General features: G+C 35.1%; 1 protein-coding gene across 2 annotated transcripts in view; it reads left to right on the top strand.

Moving 5' to 3' along the window:
- The window catches only part of LOC117330979 (receptor-type tyrosine-protein phosphatase epsilon-like), a 34,239-nt gene extending 14,593 nt beyond the window's left edge, over positions 1-19,646 (top strand). For both annotated transcript variants that reach the window (XM_033889575.1, XM_033889576.1), the window contains 20 exons: positions 2,381-2,470; positions 2,630-2,758; positions 3,267-3,387; positions 3,838-3,989; positions 4,646-4,833; positions 8,852-8,939; positions 9,828-9,904; positions 11,496-11,532; positions 11,817-11,914; positions 12,274-12,402; positions 12,511-12,656; positions 12,912-13,047; positions 14,124-14,270; positions 14,524-14,623; positions 15,041-15,114; positions 15,503-15,628; positions 16,277-16,393; positions 16,705-16,862; positions 17,026-17,161; positions 17,559-19,646. In XM_033889575.1, the coding sequence (XP_033745466.1) occupies positions 2,381-2,470; positions 2,630-2,758; positions 3,267-3,387; positions 3,838-3,989; positions 4,646-4,833; positions 8,852-8,939; positions 9,828-9,904; positions 11,496-11,532; positions 11,817-11,914; positions 12,274-12,402; positions 12,511-12,656; positions 12,912-13,047; positions 14,124-14,270; positions 14,524-14,623; positions 15,041-15,114; positions 15,503-15,628; positions 16,277-16,393; positions 16,705-16,862; positions 17,026-17,161; positions 17,559-17,627 (2,318 nt within the window). In that variant the 3' untranslated portion in view covers positions 17,628-19,646. The remainder of the gene's footprint in view (positions 1-2,380; positions 2,471-2,629; positions 2,759-3,266; positions 3,388-3,837; positions 3,990-4,645; positions 4,834-8,851; positions 8,940-9,827; positions 9,905-11,495; positions 11,533-11,816; positions 11,915-12,273; positions 12,403-12,510; positions 12,657-12,911; positions 13,048-14,123; positions 14,271-14,523; positions 14,624-15,040; positions 15,115-15,502; positions 15,629-16,276; positions 16,394-16,704; positions 16,863-17,025; positions 17,162-17,558) is intronic.
- The last annotated feature ends 419 nt before the right edge of the window (positions 19,647-20,065 follow it).

The following is a 20,065-nucleotide window of genomic DNA, read 5'->3' on the forward strand; positions in this document are numbered from 1 at the left end:
TTGCACTTGTATTGACTAGGTAGCACTCTACATTAAATAAGACAAGCGGCTTTTGCCAAATAGACAAAATCGGTTAGAGTAAGGGTTAGGGTGAACGAGTCTGTCATTACCATTGCTGGCATTCACAAGTGTGGCTTTAACGCATGTGGGTTAATGTTGCGTCCCATTTTGTTGCTGATTAGTGTATTCATGTAAAATATACATTGTTGTACATTGTTGCAACTTGTACATTCCAATGACGTCACATTGTTTACAGATCCCGCGTTGTGTCTGCACTGCCTGACACGAAGGCTTCATTATGTGTTTTTAGTGTTTTTGTTAGTTTTCTGATAATTCAATTGATCAGGAATGATTAAACAACCCCAATCAATATGAGGTGTGAATGTAATTTTAAGTTTAAACCGCATGTTGCGAAAAATACTTCAACTTTCACTTTGTCAGTGCATTCGTGATCGCAGCTTCGATCGGCTGTCATGGCAACGACGAGGACGGTGGTTTCATCACAGTGACGAATTTACAATCTTGCATGTGTACAGCCGAAAACTTCTAACTATACCTTATGTTTTTGGAAATCATCTGTAAATAATTAATTGAATTAATTTCGATCCATTGCATTCGTTTATTAACGTTTGTTCGTTTCTATATGCCGATTTCGATACTTAAAACACTGAAGAGTTCCAATATTGGAAAATGAACATTAACACTTGCTCTATGAATCGTCCTAGAGCACCCGACTACCCTAAATCAATACTTATGAAACAGGTAAGAGCGTGAAGGTAATTTTATGAGAACAACGAAAAGTGCTGTACACTCTTACGAAAATGACAAACATCGTCAAAATTACTTAAAAAGTAGTCAATTAATCGGCACTTCTTCAATTAACACTAGTTTACAACGCCGTTATGTAACCATACTTGAATAAATAGAAGAATGTACAGCACTTTTTCTCGGTTTCTTAGCACGATGAATAAGTGTATCATATTTGTTTGTACGAGAAAATACGTTGGTCGGGTGCTCTGGCCATATTTACCGACCAAGTGTTAATGTAGTCCTTCGTGCCGGTCACGTGACCACGCGAGAACACGAGGAACGACGAAAACATCCCGATAAAGACGTTGGACACCTAACATTAAAATCCGATCAAAAAAACAAACAGAACTAACCGGGAAATCATTAAATATTGAATTAATATTAAAACATGACGTTTTTTGTACTTTTTAATTATAAATGCAACATTAACCCACATGCGTAAATTGATTGACCATCCGCCTTATTCATCTGATCTCGCTTCCCAAAACTGAAAACAGCTATTTCAGGCACCCTAACCCTAACCCTAAAATGCAGTTGATGACTTTCTGAAATGCCAAGAAAAGGAATTCTGAATTGAGTCAACTAAACACGGCTGGCCAAAGTGTATATATACTGAAGATCCTTCAATATGAGGCTCACAATTTATCAATCAGCCCTCATAAACATCAACTTCACGTTTAGCCTGTAATTTCCCATTAAACGTAATTGCCATGCAAGTAGGTCCCTAGCCCTAACAGGAAACAATATATTTGTTTTAACTTATGGCCACCGAAATCGTCAAATAGTTCCGATATTGATTTATAACTTAATTTATATATTTATCTACAAAACATCATGGTAATGCATAATCATGCAGCCGATAAACACCGACTGCGGCCTTCACCTTTTATACAAAATCAGCACGCGTACGGTCGATCAAATTTCCTGAACTGTTTATTGTTTCATATTTTTGAATTGAAGAACAATATAGACGGAAGTTAAGATAAATAATGTGAGTACAATGTATACATTTATATTCTTATACTGTATATATCGTTTCCATAGAACATTATGCTGTAATGTGAACGACTCCGTGTGGCAAAGATAATTTTACCCATGAATTTTGCTTTGATCTGAAACCGTGCACAATATTGTTTATTAAATAAACGAATAATTGTTATCGTGTACAATTAATTTCATTGTTATTATTTATTGTTTATTTTCGACCATGTTATCAAGCACTTGTTAGGCATACAGAACCAGATAAGCCGAACCATCGGATAAGTCGAATATTTTGCTTGGTCCCGTGGACTTCGACTTATCCGAGTTTTACTGTATATCTTATCATAAACAGTAAACAGCGATAATGTATATGATGTATTTATAAAATACTGCAAATTGTTATTTAGTATTCGTTTCATCGATACGTTAAGAGTTTGGCATTTCAAAGGTTTAAACATCAAACAGGAAGTGCGCATTAATGTTTCTGATAATGACGTCGCATTTCCTCATAAGGTCGTATATAAAAGCATAATTAACTTTCTTTATATATTGATACATCGATATATTATGTCATATATTTTATTTCTAGGTTGTACCAGAGGAGTTTACGGTACAAACTGTTCGATGACATGCAATAGCAGTTGTGCTGAATGTGATCAGCTAAGCGGGGAATGCACGGGTAAGTTTATTTATAGCAGCGTTGGTGGAAAAATTACATATGTTATCAATTGTTTAAACCATAATGATAATGGTGTTGTTGTTGCGTTTGCAAATATCTTATAATGAAAAACATATTAACTGCGTGCTTTGAAAATATTTTTTCTTTGACTATCAACAGAATGTAAGGCGGGTTTATACGGAATGAAATGCAACATTACATGTGGATATTGCGGCATCTGTATAAAGGACACTGGCATATGTATGACCGAATGTGATTCTGGTTACAAGGGACATTTCTGCAATACAAGTATTTATTATTTCATATCTGTCAATAAACATGTGTAACTCAAGAACTGCAGCATAAGTAAATAATAGTTATCAATATCGACGTATATTTCATTGGATATTAATGAGGTCGCGATGAAAAGGTTTCACATCAGCGTATAATTTGTTACCGAATAAATAAATAAATAAATAAACAACCATTTGTTCCATTGACAGGGAAATAACAACCATCGTTGAAGAGTTTGGCCCGGCACACTCGATAAACCCCGTGCTGGCCAGCCAAACTCTTACACCGAGTTTAAAATATGGCTGTACACGGTAAAGACCGATGTAAAATTATATTAGCTATAAATACTTATTGTATGCTGAATAGGCAAAATATGCAAGTAGATAAACAAGCTTTAGGTTGAATACATAGGTTTGTGGGACAATAATTATCTCAGATATTCCTTATGTTGCATATTCATTTTTGTTTGTTTAAATCTTATAATCATTCAAAAGTCTTTAAAGTTTTTTTTTCTCTGCAATAGGACAAGCCAAAATATCCGAAAGTCCACCACCAACAGTTGACGCGGGGCCAATAGTAGGTGGTATTGTAGGGGTGTTTGTTGTCGCTGGCATCGCTATTGTTATTGTCATCATCTTCAGAAGGTAATGTTTACAGTTTTTGTTGATAAATTACACATTTATATCAAGGTTTTACACATTATTCATAACTTATATGACAGTTTTTACAATGTTTAATCAATATGATTGCATACATGTATAATGATATATTTTAAGATATAATATGTATGTACACAATGTACATACTCTGTATAACGATTCTTCTTTCGCGAACATGACACGTCCATGAAGCAGAAACTCTCACCCTGTGTGTAATTCCAACCATCCAAAGACACCCCTCCTACTTTATCGAGATAAAGTTCACGATTTTATGAGCACGTAATACATTTCATTGATGAAATGGGCATAAACTTCGAGTGTTATAAACACGCTTTTCATCCTATTCGTATTGCACGAAAAGCCTTAGACTTTTTATTAAAGAGAAATATATATACGATTTATGATATTCGATGTATTTGTGCCATTTTTTCACAGACGTCGTCTGAGTGCCGGTAAACAGGAATCCTTTACCGATATCGGTCGTTCCAATGTACACGAGAAGAACGTATACAGTGAACCACCAGAAACAGAACATCTGTCTGTCAAATCTGAGTCGGCAGCGAAAAACATCTACAGTAATACACCAGGTGATGCTTTTTTAATCTTGATTTATTAATAACACAGAAACAAACAAAACATAAGAGAGACTTTTGATGTCCGAGCCTCGAATCTATACTTTACCTCATATCTGACCAGAAATATCCTCGTCTAATAACGATGTTCAAGTCAATATGCAAAATCGACCTCACTTAAAGAAATGTTTCGTTATTGCAGTGATACTTTAGGCAAAATGCTTATGTTTTTGTCGTTTTTAATGAATGCTTCATTGCCGACATTGTTTGTACTGTTTGTCCCTAATATGCATAAAATTACACCTATGGTATACGAAGATATTAAATTAACACCAGCGAATATACAACGAATAACAGGGTCCTAAAATAATCATATCATAAAAACTTAAGCTACGTACCAAATATGGGGGTGGAGAACAATAGAATTTCTCCGGGATGCAATTGAACTTAATTCCGGTTAAACATAAAAGATAAAAGGAGAAGTTCAAACGTTTGGGAATTGTAATAGACATCTAGTGTAAAGTATATAACCTATAATATTACACAAATTGTACAACATTCTGTCATTGGTTTCAATCGATCATTATTACTTTTGGCGATATGTTGAATCTTATACCTGTATAAATTACCGAGACATATATATATATATATGTGTGTGGTGTACGTAACAGATCCAGACGGGCTACCCGAGAGCTCCGCCAATGTATACGTAAACACTGAGCAGGTGGCCAGACAATCCGGAGCTGGTGCTAGCGTCTACTATAATGCCGGCCCTGTTGGATTTCCCGTCTCCAGTCTCAAATCTCTTGTTCAAACAAAAATGAAAAACAAGGCCAAGGCTTTCGAGGACGAATACAAGGTATGAATTATGTAATCTAAAAGAAAGAAAGCAGAAAAAAAAGACTCAACAAAAACCGAAAACAACAAAAACAAAAAATAGTACAACAATAGACGGTCAATACAATCATACTTGCATGTAAACATGCTTACATAGCAAAGCGAGACAGTGCACATATTTTGCGGCAATGTATTCTGTATTCATTATTTTTAGCTTACTGAAGTTAATTTGATAGGCTATATAAGCAGGAAACATCACCCCATTTTTTCCTTCTTTATTTACACACCCCGATGCTTTGAAGCATTCTTATAAAGGCGACATAAATAGATTTATTTCAGACATAAATAAAATAATACTTGAGAGATAACACAACCCTGTAGCATGATTTTATATTTATTATTCAAGGTTTGGAAATATTTAGGCCACGGCTTATAATTTAGCGAACATTAACTGCGTTTGGTTGGTTACCATTTACTCGGGCAGCCAACAGATAACTCACAAATTGGTTGGTATGTAACCAACAGATAACTCACAAATTGGTTGGTATGTTACCAACAGATAACTCACAAATTGGTTGGTATATGTTACCAACAGATAACTCACAAATTGGTTGGTATATGTTACCAACAGATAACTCACAAATTGGTTGGTATGTAACCAACAGATAACTCACAAATTGGTTGGTATGTTACCAACAGTTAACTAACAAATTGGTTGGTATGTTACCAACAGTTAACTCACAAATTGGTTGATATGTTACCAACAGATAACTTACAAATTGGTTGGTATGTTACCAACAGATAACTCACAAATTGGTTGGTATGCTACCAACAGATAACTGACAAATTGGTTGGTATGTTACCAACAGATAACTATTAACAAAATTGGTTGGTTACCAACTAGTTCACCAATAGATAATTTGGCTTTGCACCTGTTTTTCACAAATCAAGTTTAGTTCATTGTCACTATTTACAGTTCAAAATTTCTCAACATTGGTCGGTTAGCAACTAGCGCACCAACAGTTAACTTAGTTTTTTTCCAAAATAAAGTTAAGTTCAATTTCACAGTTTACGTTTCCAATACTCATGTTCAGATGAGATGACAAACCGTAAATTACATCACTTTAAAATGTTTCAACCTAGGCCTGGGTACAGCACCTCAGTTATGAACATATGTTAAACAACCGAAGCCTGGGAGCAGCACTTCAGTAAATTAAACTTCAGTTTGTCCTCGTTCAAGTTAATCTATTAAACTAAGATGGTGTTGTGGATTGAACCAAGCGCCATCTGGACCGCTCGGTTAAGTAATAACTTGACCGAGTGGTTCATTGCCACAACACTAGCCGTAGCCCAACCTATCTAATAAACTTATATATGTAAAAGCTAATAACTTTTAGGATAAACGGTATCTAACCCCCTGAAAAAAGCCTCTAAACCTCCTCTTATCGTGTTAAGAAAAGCATTACAACCAACCCTTAACAAATGTACTCCATCCGAGTCAAAAAGCCCAAATTTCAGGTCTGGATATTTAAGAAAATACCCACTTTCCTTTGTATCATTGTCCCGACAGCATTATTTACTCTTATACGAACTCTTTCCATAACCCCAGTGTTCCCTTTCCTATAGCAGCCCATAGGGATAGGGCCTGGAATTATAAAAATGTGTGTGTTTTTTTTTTTTTTTTTTTAAACTGCAGAGAACCTAGGTAAACTTGACTCATTTTGAGACAATTAAATTTTGTTTGGCTTGCCTCAGATTGATCTGCCCTGGGGCATGGAACCTAAACGGGGGTTGACTTGGTCCTATGGCCTCTGGTTACCACCCGGGAACCTAAATCTGTTCTGTACAGTACCTGGGCCCCTATGGCCGGCCCTGAAACCTTGTACCAAGGGATTGTTTCCCCCCACAGCCCAGACATGCATGTCTGTATCTATATGGTGACCTATAGCAACCGTTCATGTAATGATCTAGTCATAAGATTTAAGTGGTGTGGGGGATGTATACCCCTGTTGGTACCCCAGGAACCATATATATGACCCAAAGCTCACTATCTATATTTGACCACAGGGATGTTGGGTCCTGTTCTTTCCTCATTCGGGAATTGCTCATCATAAATCCGCTACCCTCCTTGCTTAGCCCTATTGAGTCTAATGTCGTACATATATTTCAACAACTCCCCAGCCCTTTCTGGGTGTGCATCTACATATATATACTTACAAAATTAATGAAGGCATTTGTCCATTTTTCTATGTCTTTGATTTTTGCCAGTGCCTTCTACACGATATCGCCTTTGCCTTGTGTACACATATAATCTTTCCATTATTTACGCCAAAGATTGCTCTGGTTTAGAGTTATCAATAAGGATTCCTAACTCTCTATATTTGCCATATCTGATTTTTTCTTTGACCGTATCTGTGATACATTCCATACATTCCATACACTGAGAACAGTTACAGGTTTGTCACATCACTGACCCATTTCATCTTGATTGGGTCAGTAATGTGATTGAAGGGGCCGCGGTGGCCGAGTGGTTAAGGTGTCCCGACACTTTAACACTAGCCCTCCACCACTGGGTTGCGAGTTCGAAACCTACGTGGGGTAGTTGCCAGGTACTGACCGTAGGCCTTAAAAACCTGGCATGTCCTTAAATTACCCTGGCTGTTAATAGGACGTTAAACAAAAACAAACAAACCAAAGTCATCTTGATTGGGCCCATCTCCTGCCAGTTGATTTCTGCCAGTACTGGTCCCAGGTCGGTTGGCCTGATCTGTCCCAGACTGGTGTTCCTCTCCTGTATTACCAACACCTTCTCCAGGCCCCGACCGTGTTGACTTCCACTTTTCTTTGGCTTTAGACATATTTACTGAAACTCCAATACATTAAAGACTTAAACTTTATAATCAGCAGCTGCACAAACGCACCTCCTTGTACCCCTTCACTGTACGTATTTTTTTCTAAACAGGATACTAATAAGTGGTAATTCACCTACCAATGTAATACTCCTCTACCACCTGCGACGATTGTATTTCATTGACCGAGCAGCGGCTTAGAATAATATAATAGACACCTTGTAGCGATAGATTTATGTCTCGTGTGTACACCCCCCCCCCCCCCCCCCCCCCCCCCCCCCCCCCCCACCCCTCCACGATAATCAAGTGTGAAGTTTTTTGTACCTGAAGACTAACCCGCAAGTATTCAGAAATATTTCAGAAATAAAAATGCTTTTTATGTTTATTTAACTTTATATTTGTCATTAAGATAGTTGTAACACCCCCCCCCCCCCCTCCCCCTTTGACTCGATCGTTACAACCCAACAATTAGTGTTTACCGATCAAATTATATTATCACTGCGAATAATGCCTCGTCGATACATATTAACCCCTAGAAATATCATTGTCAATCATAAAGTATTAAAACATCTTTTCCCTGAAGACACAAATATTACGAGCTTCGATAACTGTAACATGTCCGCCATCCCCCGGCTGCTTTATACCGTACTGTCAGTTTCATTTTTCCCTTTCCTCGCGTTACAATACGCACACCTCACCTTATTGTCAAAACTTGCAATGAAAAGAAATCATGTCTTTGACATTTATAGATACTTGAGCATGATAGACCTACTTTTTACAATTTTGCAGATTTACCTCACTGCAAAACAAATCACGTACCTTTTTGTTTTCTTTTTTTCTTTTGGATGATGATATCCTGGCGCCTCCTACCCACGTGTACACGGGAAATAACTCATGGCATATAAAAGTCTGGTAATACTTTAGACCATGGCACAAATGGGGAATAACTCGTATACATTGCACTGTAAATTAAAACTTATCCCATGAGAAAAAGAATCCAACCGACTGCTGCTAGAAATAAAAAACATTTATGGATGTACTTTGAGATACACAAATGAAGATATTTCATAATTGAGGAAGAGAGTCAATTTCAACACGTACAGGATTTACTTTATTATCTTTTCGTATTTTGAATGATGTTGTTGCCTTTAAAAAAAAAGAAGAGTTTGCACATGTACTTTTCTTTTATAGTCTATACCGTCTGGTGCTTTACATGAACATAAAGTTGGAATGTTACAACAAAACAAAGCAAAGAACAGATTTAAGACTACGTTTCCTTGTAAGTTTATTTTAATTCAATTATTAATCAGCAAAATCATAACAAGTCTTATATCAAGATGTTACTTTCTTTTCAAACAATTTAACTGTTAAACCCTTGAAATGTTTTAAGACCGATAGGTTCCTTTGTCAAGCTATGACTGAGTTGAACTTTCGCGCTTTATCGGTAGAGGAACTGCCCATGGTCGAATGATATGAAAATAAACATCACTGGACAGATACAAAAAGTTCACACAGTCATACATATGTAGCTTGAAAAATGGCAGTCGGTCTTGAAACGTTGCGACACGTCTACCAAGTTCATTGTTTGTGTAAAAAGTAACATATCGATATAACATATTTACCAACTCGTTCTTCCAAGATTTTAAGGAAGAATTATAACTTAGTTGTTACATCTATCACGTTTTTTGTTCATATGGGTGAAGATTAATTTGTCAAAAGTAACGAATTATTGAAATTGCAAACATATATAGAAATATGATAATCTTGGTATAGTTTTTTCTAATCAAGATCTTGCTGGTCACTGGTCAATGGTTTAACAGTCACATTTGACCACTTCTGAAGAAGAAGAAATGCATACAAGATATCGCATAAATCCTTTAAATATTCTACAATGGCTGATAAGTACATTATGATATCAAAACATTAAGATGTACCAATCTCTTGTAATGAGTCATCAGTGGTCAAAGTTGAAAATCAAAGGTCACACTTGGTTTCCTGGACTTTAATAAAGTATCCGGGGTATTTGTTTGATATTAGCGTCAATAACATCTAGGATTACCATATTTTATTTCAACGTCACCATCCTTTCTACATTTCTTTCTAAGTTATGTTATTGTAAAATGTATATCTGTCATACAATGGCGCCATGTTCTTTATTTTTTTACAGATGACCATTCCCGTGTGATTCTTGATAAAGTTGGAAAAGATCCACACTCCGATTACATCAATGCCAACTACATCGATGTTTGTATATTTTAGGAAAAATTATAGAACCACAACTCGATACTTACTTAACTTTGCTTGTCATTTATTTGTTTCTGTTTCCATCTGGGAGCTATGGTGGCATATTTCTGCCATCGTGTTATTTTAGGTCGCGTTACGGTAACACGACTTGTCGAGATAATTATGTCGACAAGTCGTGTTATTATGACGACCTGTCGCGATAATTTATCACGACCGGTCAAGTTAGGTTATCGCGGATCTCGACCTAAAATGTGCTTTTGCCCAGATATGCCATCTACTTATGTTGTCGAGATAGGTTATAAATGGACACCCAGCCGTCTCGGGCTTCAGATATTTTAAATATAACCGACACAAACAAATTTGTGTGATTGATTTGCAGATACTCCATATATATTTTAATGGTTAAAAATAGCTTTGAATTGATACTGATGACTTTCAGGTTTTTTTTTCAAAACTATTAACAAGTTATTGATTTCCACAGGCATTTAACTATATATATATATCTATATTGGTTGGTATGCAACATTTGATCATTGATAACATTCCTTTGTAGAACACATTATATGGTTCATTTTTGGGTTTAAATTCTGTTTCTTCAGATTTTGATTGGAATTAAAATTTTACTGAACATTAACTTTTGTTTTAATTTTATTCCAATGTGTTTTGTAATTTCTTTCCATACCTTTTAGATTTGCTTAAAAAAAAAATGAAATCATACAGGTCACCATTTTGGATAAATAATCAGACTGTGAGTATATTATTGAGGTACTGTACAGTAAGGAAATAAAATTGATGGATAATTTAGTTTTGCTTGAATACGTTTTAGAATTTTAATATTTATTAAACATAATGTGTGCTCTGGCCAATGTTGTTTTTGACAATATTCAATCTGGAGTATTATTATTAATACTTTTAAACCAAATAATTGAGCTGATATACCCATGTCTCAGTGTAAAGCCCGAGACGTTCCGAAACGGCTGGGTGTCCATTTACAACCTATCTCGACAACGAAAGTAGATGGCATATCTGGGCAAAGCACATTTTAGGTCGAGATCCGCGATAACCTAACTTGACCGGTCGTGATAAATTATCGCGACAGGTCGTCATAATAACACGACTTGCCGTGTTAGTAACACGACTTGTCCACGTAATTATCTCGACAAGTCGTGTTACCGTAACGCGACCTAAAATAACACGATGGCAGAAATATGCCACCATAGGGAGCGACAAAAAGGAAGTTTGCACTTTAGCAAATGGGTTATACTCAATACTAAAACCTTAGGGGAAAAACACTGCCCTACCAGCATCTTACTAAAGGAGTCTGTCAATTAAAAAAATCGGTTAATTCTAAAACAATAAATCCTCGATATCGCATTGAAAAGGTTTAAAAATGTCATTCCATTGGCGTTCCTACAAAGAATTTACAGTTTCCTTATCTAAACAAAATGTTAAATGTCAAAACTATACAAATCATAGATAAAGTGTCCAATACGATAATTTTCAGAGTTTTAAATTATAAAATATAATATGCTGAAATTATATGTGATTATAATGCTATATAATATTACAATATTTTTATCATATTTTACAGAGTGTTACAAAAACTGCGGAATACGTAGCAACACAAGGTATATAATGTGGTCCATTATATAGACAGGATACGTATTAAAGCAACAGAAGCTAATGCAATATTTAATAACCTTTAGAAATAAAGTGTTTGGTTTATATACTAATATCGGCGCAGAGAATTAAATATTTCGTTCAGAAATGTTTTACAACATCACAGGTGATTTTCTCTTATACAGCCATCATTTTTAAATGGAAACCTTTAATCTAACACACCGTAGAAACAAGAAATACATACTCTTTACCCCTATGCAAACATCTGTAAACATTTCAAATTATGTTTTAGGACCGAGGCCCGGCACTGTGAATGATTTCTGGCGGATGATATGGCAGCTACAGACCGCCAAAATTGTCATGTTGACAAATCTCATAGAAGGCGGAAGGGTATGGATTTTTTGTAACACTTTCAAACATGATTTGATGTTTAACGATTGAATTCAAATATAGGTCCCCGATAATCATCTTTTTTTTCTTCAACGACAGCAAACTACTAATGGTTGTATAGTGAGAAAATATTTGCATCTTCATTTTTATTGGCATCCTCACTTCATTAGTTTAAATAGCAAAATGTCACGTGATCAGTTTTGATATATTCAGCTTTCAATAATTAAAGGTAATTGTTTGGGTAGGGATTAAACTCGAAAACAAATTATACAGCAAGTCGTTTTTTTTCCGAAGTTGAAGGAAATTTCTTAAAAATTTCCTCAAAACATGTTGATCGGATTATTCTTTACAAATTTTAGCCGAAGTGCGACAAGTATTGGCCAGACGAGGGAGAATCTTTGACCACTACTAATTTCAACATTATCCTGGACAGGGAAAGATCATATGCCTTCTACGTCATCCGTGATCTTACAGTCACTGAAAAGAAGGTATAAAGGATACTGAAATATCAAAAATAAGAAAAGCTAAACCACATCTATTCATACATATATTACTACAAATTATATCTATAATTTTGATTCAATTTACTAATTCAGACGAAGTCAGTACGCCAGATACATCAGTTCCACTATACCACGTGGCCCGATCACGGGACTCCAGATCCAAACGAACTCGTTGTCTTCCACCGCCGTGTGATGAAGTACGGGACTGTCCTCACAGGCAAAATGGTTGTTCATTGCAGGTATGAAGAAAAGACTTTTACTAATTATATCCGTCCGCCCTTCACAAGGCTTCATTTTATTTCATCATGTTTGTCGTTTAAAGGGGGATTGTGACGTTTTCCTGATTTTTTCATTGATCAAATCTTTTTATTTATTCATTCATTTTGCTATTTTATTGCTGTTGTGTTATTGAGTTTTGACGATATCGCATCATCTGTTTGATGTTCGTTCTGACGTTGTTCAGTTAATTAATTAATGACGGAACCCTTTGGCAGTGCTGGCGTAGGCAGAACAGGAACATTTATTGCCCTTGATGCTCTCCTTGAATACGGGAAGGAGTCCGGACACATTGACGTAAAGCAATACATAAAAACCATGCGGAAGGATAGGATCAATATGGTTCAAACTGCTGTAAGTTACACAATAATAAAAAAAATATATTTTGATACTAGCTTTAATACTTAACAGATTTTATGCAAATGTCCTATTTCACAATGCATTCTTATATCTTCCTAGCAATTCAAATGTCTATGTAATAATAGAATCACAGTGATAAACTCTATTATGTACATAAAAAAATTTATAATATTTTAAATAGAGAAATCGTTCATTTTAAGCAAATGTCTCATTTCACAATGTCTTCTTTCATATTTCTAGCCATTCGTATTTTTATGTAGAGTTAATCTATATGCTCAGGAGGTATCAACTGGACATAAAATAATCGTCAATGGAAATAAGTATGTTGACTATATCATGAGATTACGTCTCTCGAAACCTTGTGTATTTTGTTTCGTCAGCAATCGACATTGGTCACGAAAGTCGTGATAATGACAACTAGACCATGAATAACAAATAGCTACACCGGAACGGTTGCAAGAATGTTAGACTAGATATTAAAAATTCATATAGCTTATTTTTTCAATAGTCCTGGTTGGCATTGCTTTTAGTAAAGATCAAGGTAATTGGTTGTTTTTGAAGAGTTGAAAAACTTTAAACACATGCATTTGGGTAACATATGAATCGACATGATCAACCAACTGTTTTTCGATTAAAAGATCGTCAACATATATATAAATAAAATTAAAAGACATTGCAATGTCTTTGGTGCCTTTTCTGGTGAAATGTCGTATAATCAAAATAAACAACGGTGTTACTAAACGAAATTTAGTTATTCTCATCCTTACATCCTAGGTGTAAAAAATGCACTCCAGTATTCATGCAGATTTTATAATATATTTTGATGAACACCTAATGCATAATTACGAAAAATTGCAAGAAAAAAAAGGTTATTTAAACATTGTCGTTTCATGTACATGTAACAAACATAGGATCATAAAAACTAATACAATAAAGAAATATATTATGCAATTTCAACATACACACGATAGCCCTAAGATTATCTCTTGATAAATCTTTATAACATTGAATTTCATGTAGAAATTATTAAACATTAAATGCCAGTAATACCGATTCATTCATTTATCCAGGAACAATACATAGCTATACACCAGCTCCTTATCGAAGCCTTCGATATGCCAGACACACTGATTCCAAGAATGAAGTACCACACGACACTTACTGCTGTCTCCAATGGCGGCCCAACGAACCAAAAAAAGCTCAGGAAGGAATATCAGGTACTATCACATCTTTACCTTATTCTACATTGATTAATCCCGTTTGATACCTATACAATCTCTAGAGAAAATTTACTATTAATACGATTGACATCTTCTATATTAGAATTCTGATAATATAGACCTTTAGAAAGTAAAATGATGTTATTTTTTCTACATCATTAGAAAAAGGTACATTTTACTTGCAGTTTACATAAAAAAAGATATCTACCAAGATAGCTCTAAATGATTTTGCATCAAATGTTCTATTTAGCTGACACAAACTATGAAAACAGCTTACGATGAGACAAGCTATAGAGCCGCCATACTGCCATCAAACAAAATGAAGAACAGGACCTTGTCAGTCGTTGCAGGTAAAAAAAAAAAAAACTTTCCAGTAAAAACTCTATTAACATGAAGCACTAAACCTGATATAGTCTTGTTTATTTGTTTGGCAAACGTATTCCAACTCAACAAGTTCTTCCGTCAAAGATGCCTTCCTTGCATAATCACCAATGAACTTACAGTATTTTACGGTAGTTCAATTTTTTCGTGTTTTATCCTAAATCAGCAAATTTAAAATAATACTTTATCTTTGCGATTTTATCGAACATTAAACAATTGTAGTGATGAATTGATTATTTTGTTAGATAAAAATCTTCTACATTACTCAACCAGTCATATACTACCATCTATGATTACAATTCGACTACTTAACTTCATATGAATTATCAGAAAGTGTTAAAGGAAAGGAAATATTGTGATTTATGCTTTCCTCTGGTTCTGTACAGTTGACAAGTTCAGGGCGTACCTTCGATCATATACTGACTGTAGAACGGACTACATAAATGCCGTGTCAGTGCCAGTAAGTAATATGCGTATTGTGTGACACTTGTTTCACCTGGTTGAAATGGATTAATTAGTATGTGTGTGCTATGTATGGCTTGTAAATTAATCAGAATAGCAAACAACTTTTGTTCTACCAGTTTTTCATTCTGCGTTGTCGACACAAGTGTTAGTTGGGTCTACTTTTATGATTATTCATTAAAATCTTTGGCAGTATCACCACATGAAACCAGTACACGTACCTAGTAATCGCTCATACATTGAGTGAATCTTTCATAGACATCAAGCTTTGTATTCTTTCAATAAATGTAACAACATTACAATTGTGATGTATAATGTCAAAGATCTCACATGCAATCAAACTTTCATTCATATACCAGTAGTCCTTCCGTTTTCTTTTGACCTAGTCATATACGTCAAAAACTGGGTACATCGTCACACAGACTCCTCTGGAGGACACCGTGGTGGATCTGTTGACGATGATAATGGACCACAGCTGTCAAACAATTGTCATCATCGATCCGGACGACATTGTAAGTGTATTTCCATATAATTGTAACGCAACGAAGAAGCTCGAGGTGCAGTTTATTTTAAAAAACACTGTAATTTCATCTGTTCATATTGGTATCATAGAATCATTTCAAACTGCAGACCCCTCGATTGGTAGCAGTAGTTTATCATTAATTTAACGTAATTGCATATTGACTTAACAACCTTTACATTTAAAACGTTACAATATTACAACTGGAAACGTATAAAATCTTACAAAGTACCTATGTCATATAAAATAATATTTGGTTAATTCATTATACTGACGAAGAATTCAGATTCTATTTGTAACATGAAAGCATAGACCTGAAAAATTATTGGATACCGTCATAATTAGCTTTCAATACGACATGCCTGTTTCGATATAGACGGTATAGACTTTCCTTGATTACATTAACGTTACAGCCTGTGGCATTATTTGTTCGTGACGTCACAGTGGTGATACGCATGTTTTTTGAGATGGTCCTCTCATACTCCAAAACATTTTCGTTGTGATAAAACAAAAAACAAATATTTTCTGGCATCTGTTTAAGGAAATGAACACTGTAAAATAGTTATTAAGAAGCCTTGTATTGACTGAAACATATTGATATATGACCATATCAGAATAAAATGCATTGTACTTATCTTAGGACTGGCTTCCAGGCGAAGGTGAAGATAAATCCTTCGGGAATTTTACGTTGGAACACAAAGGAAAGTCTTCAACAATAGCAAATGTCGATTTGCTAGAAATCGCAATAGAAAACGCGGTAAGATGGATGTTTTGCAGTGTCTGAAGTTTTTATGTGTCTTGTTGAATCCTGATTTTACAAATTCTGGCTTAACATATGTAATCTTAAATACTGATAAATTAACATGTGTATTTCTCTAATATGAAGGAATCTGAAAAGGCAGAGCCTGCGGAAAAGAGTTTTGCTTTTTAATAACATTTTGTGCCCCTCCCCAACTTGAAAATCCCTACCCATCATACATATAATCGCAGTCTGCGATCTTTCGTTATGTCCATTATACATTGCATGCAAATAACATATCTTTTCTAAATGAAATTGACTCCTTTCAGGAAAATAGCTTCAATGTCACTGTTAAAGTGTTCCATATGACTGGATGGGATAGAGAATCATCAGTCCCCAAGGATTCGTCCATGTTGCTTCACCTACTGGAACTTGTTGACAGCAGACGCAAATCGGACGATACCAAGGCAACAATAGTCATGTGTCGGTATGTAGTTTACCTTGATATTTATCTATAATAAACTTTTGTTAGACGTTATTAAATACTACTTGATATTGACGGTTGTTGGGGATATGGAGGAAAGGCATTAAGCTTTTGAGTCTGTGCTTATTATGCTAATATCATTCATGCTGCTCTTTTGATGTTTCAGTGATGGCTATTCCCAGAGTGGGCTGTTCTGTTGTATCAGTAATGCAAGAGACCAAATGAAGAGCGACGAAGAAGTAGATATCTTTCAGATTTCACGTCAGATGCTTGTGCGACGTCCAGCATTTGTGATCAATTTTGTACGTATATTGACATTTCCACCACCAGAATATTTTAACTTCTGTGGATAATATCGATACTTTCATGGCGGTCTTGATTGGATTGGGAATTGGCGTCCTGTTCAAAATTTCTATCAAACTGATTATAAGAGTCTTATCTTACCGGGAGACTCCATTCTCTATTTATTAATGTTTCTATTGCATTTGCCCCTCTGCTGTCTTCGTGGTTTTTTTTCAATTGAGGCATATAATCCACGTTTGTTCTTGCCTGGATGACGCGGAATCTGTTCTTATTTTGTAATTTCAAGCGGTCTGGAAGAGTAATTTCCCTTTTCCATCATTTTCTTATGCAATTATAATGGTCGTTATGTGTGTATCCTATGCATTTTCGATTGGTATGAAATTATTTCAAATTCAGGACCAGTACCAATACTGCTACAACGTGATCAAAGACTATCTGGATACCACCGACGTGTACATGAACTGATTAATAAGTACCTGGATACCACTGACGTGTACATTGACTGATTAATGAGTACCTGGATACCACTGACGTGTACATGGACTGATTAATGAGTACTGGGATACCACTGACGTGTACATGAACTGATTAATGAGTACCTGGATACCAAAGACTTGCACATGAACTGATTAATGAGTATCTGGATACCACCGACGTGTACATGAATTGATTAATGAGTATCTGGATACCACCGACGTGTACATGAACTGATTAATGAGTACCTGGATACCACTGACATGTACATCAACTGATCAATGACTACCTGGATACCATCGCCGTGTACTTGAAAACATGTATTTTAAACGGAGTATAAGGAAAGTTCTTAAATGTACTGCTTTCGCTTTAATAGTTTACCGAAGAATCATACTCTGGAATTGTTTCCGTAGTAAACAGCGATATATTACAGCTGTATTAAGTTTTAACAATGAAGTGAAAAGGCTGAATCATCCAAGGAAACTATTTTAGAAACTTTAGCTTGCTTTGGCGATTGTTACACTTTATCCTGTAAATATCTTAATCCTTCCATAGGTTAACATTTTTTTGTCAAGGACGCGACGACAACCAATCTAAGTTCACATATACATAACCTGATTGTTTTATCCATTAATCATCATGCATCTCACTCCTAACGTTAGGAGAAGTAATTATGCTGTTAGTTATACAGAGGAACATTTACCTCAGTCATGTATTCAATCAGATGACAAAATATTACTCACTTGAAATTGTATTTTATGATATTCACATTTGCTCTGCATCTTTCTATTGCTTGGTGACCGCTCCGTTGAACCCCCGGTCACGTTACACTATGAGAAACTTTGTTTACTTTTCGAATAGAAACAAATCAGTACTTAAGGCTGTCCAGCATCAGCGCCAAATTCAGCAATAAAACAAAATGTGAAAGAAGATTTAATAAAATACAGAATCCTTAACTTTGATTCCTCTAAAGTTTATACATCTACTGGAGGGGGAGGGTGTGTAGAGGGGACAAGTAAGTGTTCGGTGAGCCAGATTAACTGGTTAGGGATGGTTTTAAACTTAATGAAACCTTTTATGATTATGCATGTCTTCAAATGTTAAATGTTATATGAAATCAAAAGCGTTTAGCAGCTATGATAAACTTTTAAACACAACTGAATAGTCCACTATTTTCTCCGGGAGGGATGTCAACATCTTTAAATAGTAACTTTCAGTGAGGTTATATTGCATTATTTGATTGAAGTAAGTCGTGCGGAGATTATCGTATAATGGGCATCGCAAAAGATAATGAAAGTTTGTTTCATTCAATAATCCCCATGAGAGGACTTTCAATCAAGCCTGTCGAGTGGGGTAACTATTCATGGAGCTGCATTTCTTTCTGATATAACTATATCTACTTGGAGAGAAGAAGTTTAAAGGAACTTTTTAGGAATGGCCATGTGCGTGTTTCATAATTTTCCGTAACGATGGATTCGCTTAAATTTAACATCGGAAGATATTTTCAGCTTTTTTAGACGAAGGGAATCAAAAAATTCTGAAATAAAAACGTATGACAAAGCAATAGATGAAAGTCTTCATCATATTCTCTAGTAGCATGAGCATTTATATTCCCATCTTTATGACCAGGATTAAATATTTAAAAGTCTCTATTGATAAGATCCGCACTAGTTGCTGGACTATCAACAAATGTATACAAAGAAGTGTCATCAGCGAATAGCTTAATAATCGGCTGTATGTCATTGGCAATATCGTTAATAAAAATCAAAAACATCAAAGGGCCTAAAAATGATCCTTGTCGTACACCATCTGATATATTACGCATTTGACACTTTACCATTTATAACAGTTCCAGAATAATGTTTAAACCATTCCAATAAATTTCTACTAATGCCAAAAGATGATAATTCTAAAACTAAACCACTGTGCCAAACTCTATCAAAGGCCTTTCTGATATCGCAGAAGATCATACTAATTACTTTATACTTTTTATCTAACGCCGATTTACATCATGAACAATAGAAAGAAGATGGTATTAAGGGGTAGCTACGGCCATCTTGGATTGAGTACACCCTAACTGTCAACAGTTCTATTTAACAAAAATAACAATAAATGATGGACTTTTCCTATCATATCATCAATATGAATCATAAATAAATGATTCTAGATAACTTTCAAAATTTCAAAAGTACTCGCTTAACTTTAAGAGAATTTCAAACATGATTGTGAGAGGCTGCACTTCCTGAAATCTGCTGATTTTTGTTAATTCCTAGAAATAAAAATAAATTAGTTTAATATCCACTGCAGGGCCATTAGAGGAGAAAATCTTGATAAAACCACAAACAAAGTCATAACAGCTCAATGAAACAACAGTTTATTCCAAAAAATAATGTATTTAAGATGGATGTTCCACCTAGTATAAAGTAGTT

This window comes from Pecten maximus, chromosome 7 (assembly GCF_902652985.1).
Source record: "Pecten maximus chromosome 7, xPecMax1.1, whole genome shotgun sequence".
NCBI classification, from domain to species: Eukaryota; Metazoa; Mollusca; class Bivalvia; order Pectinida; family Pectinidae; genus Pecten; species Pecten maximus.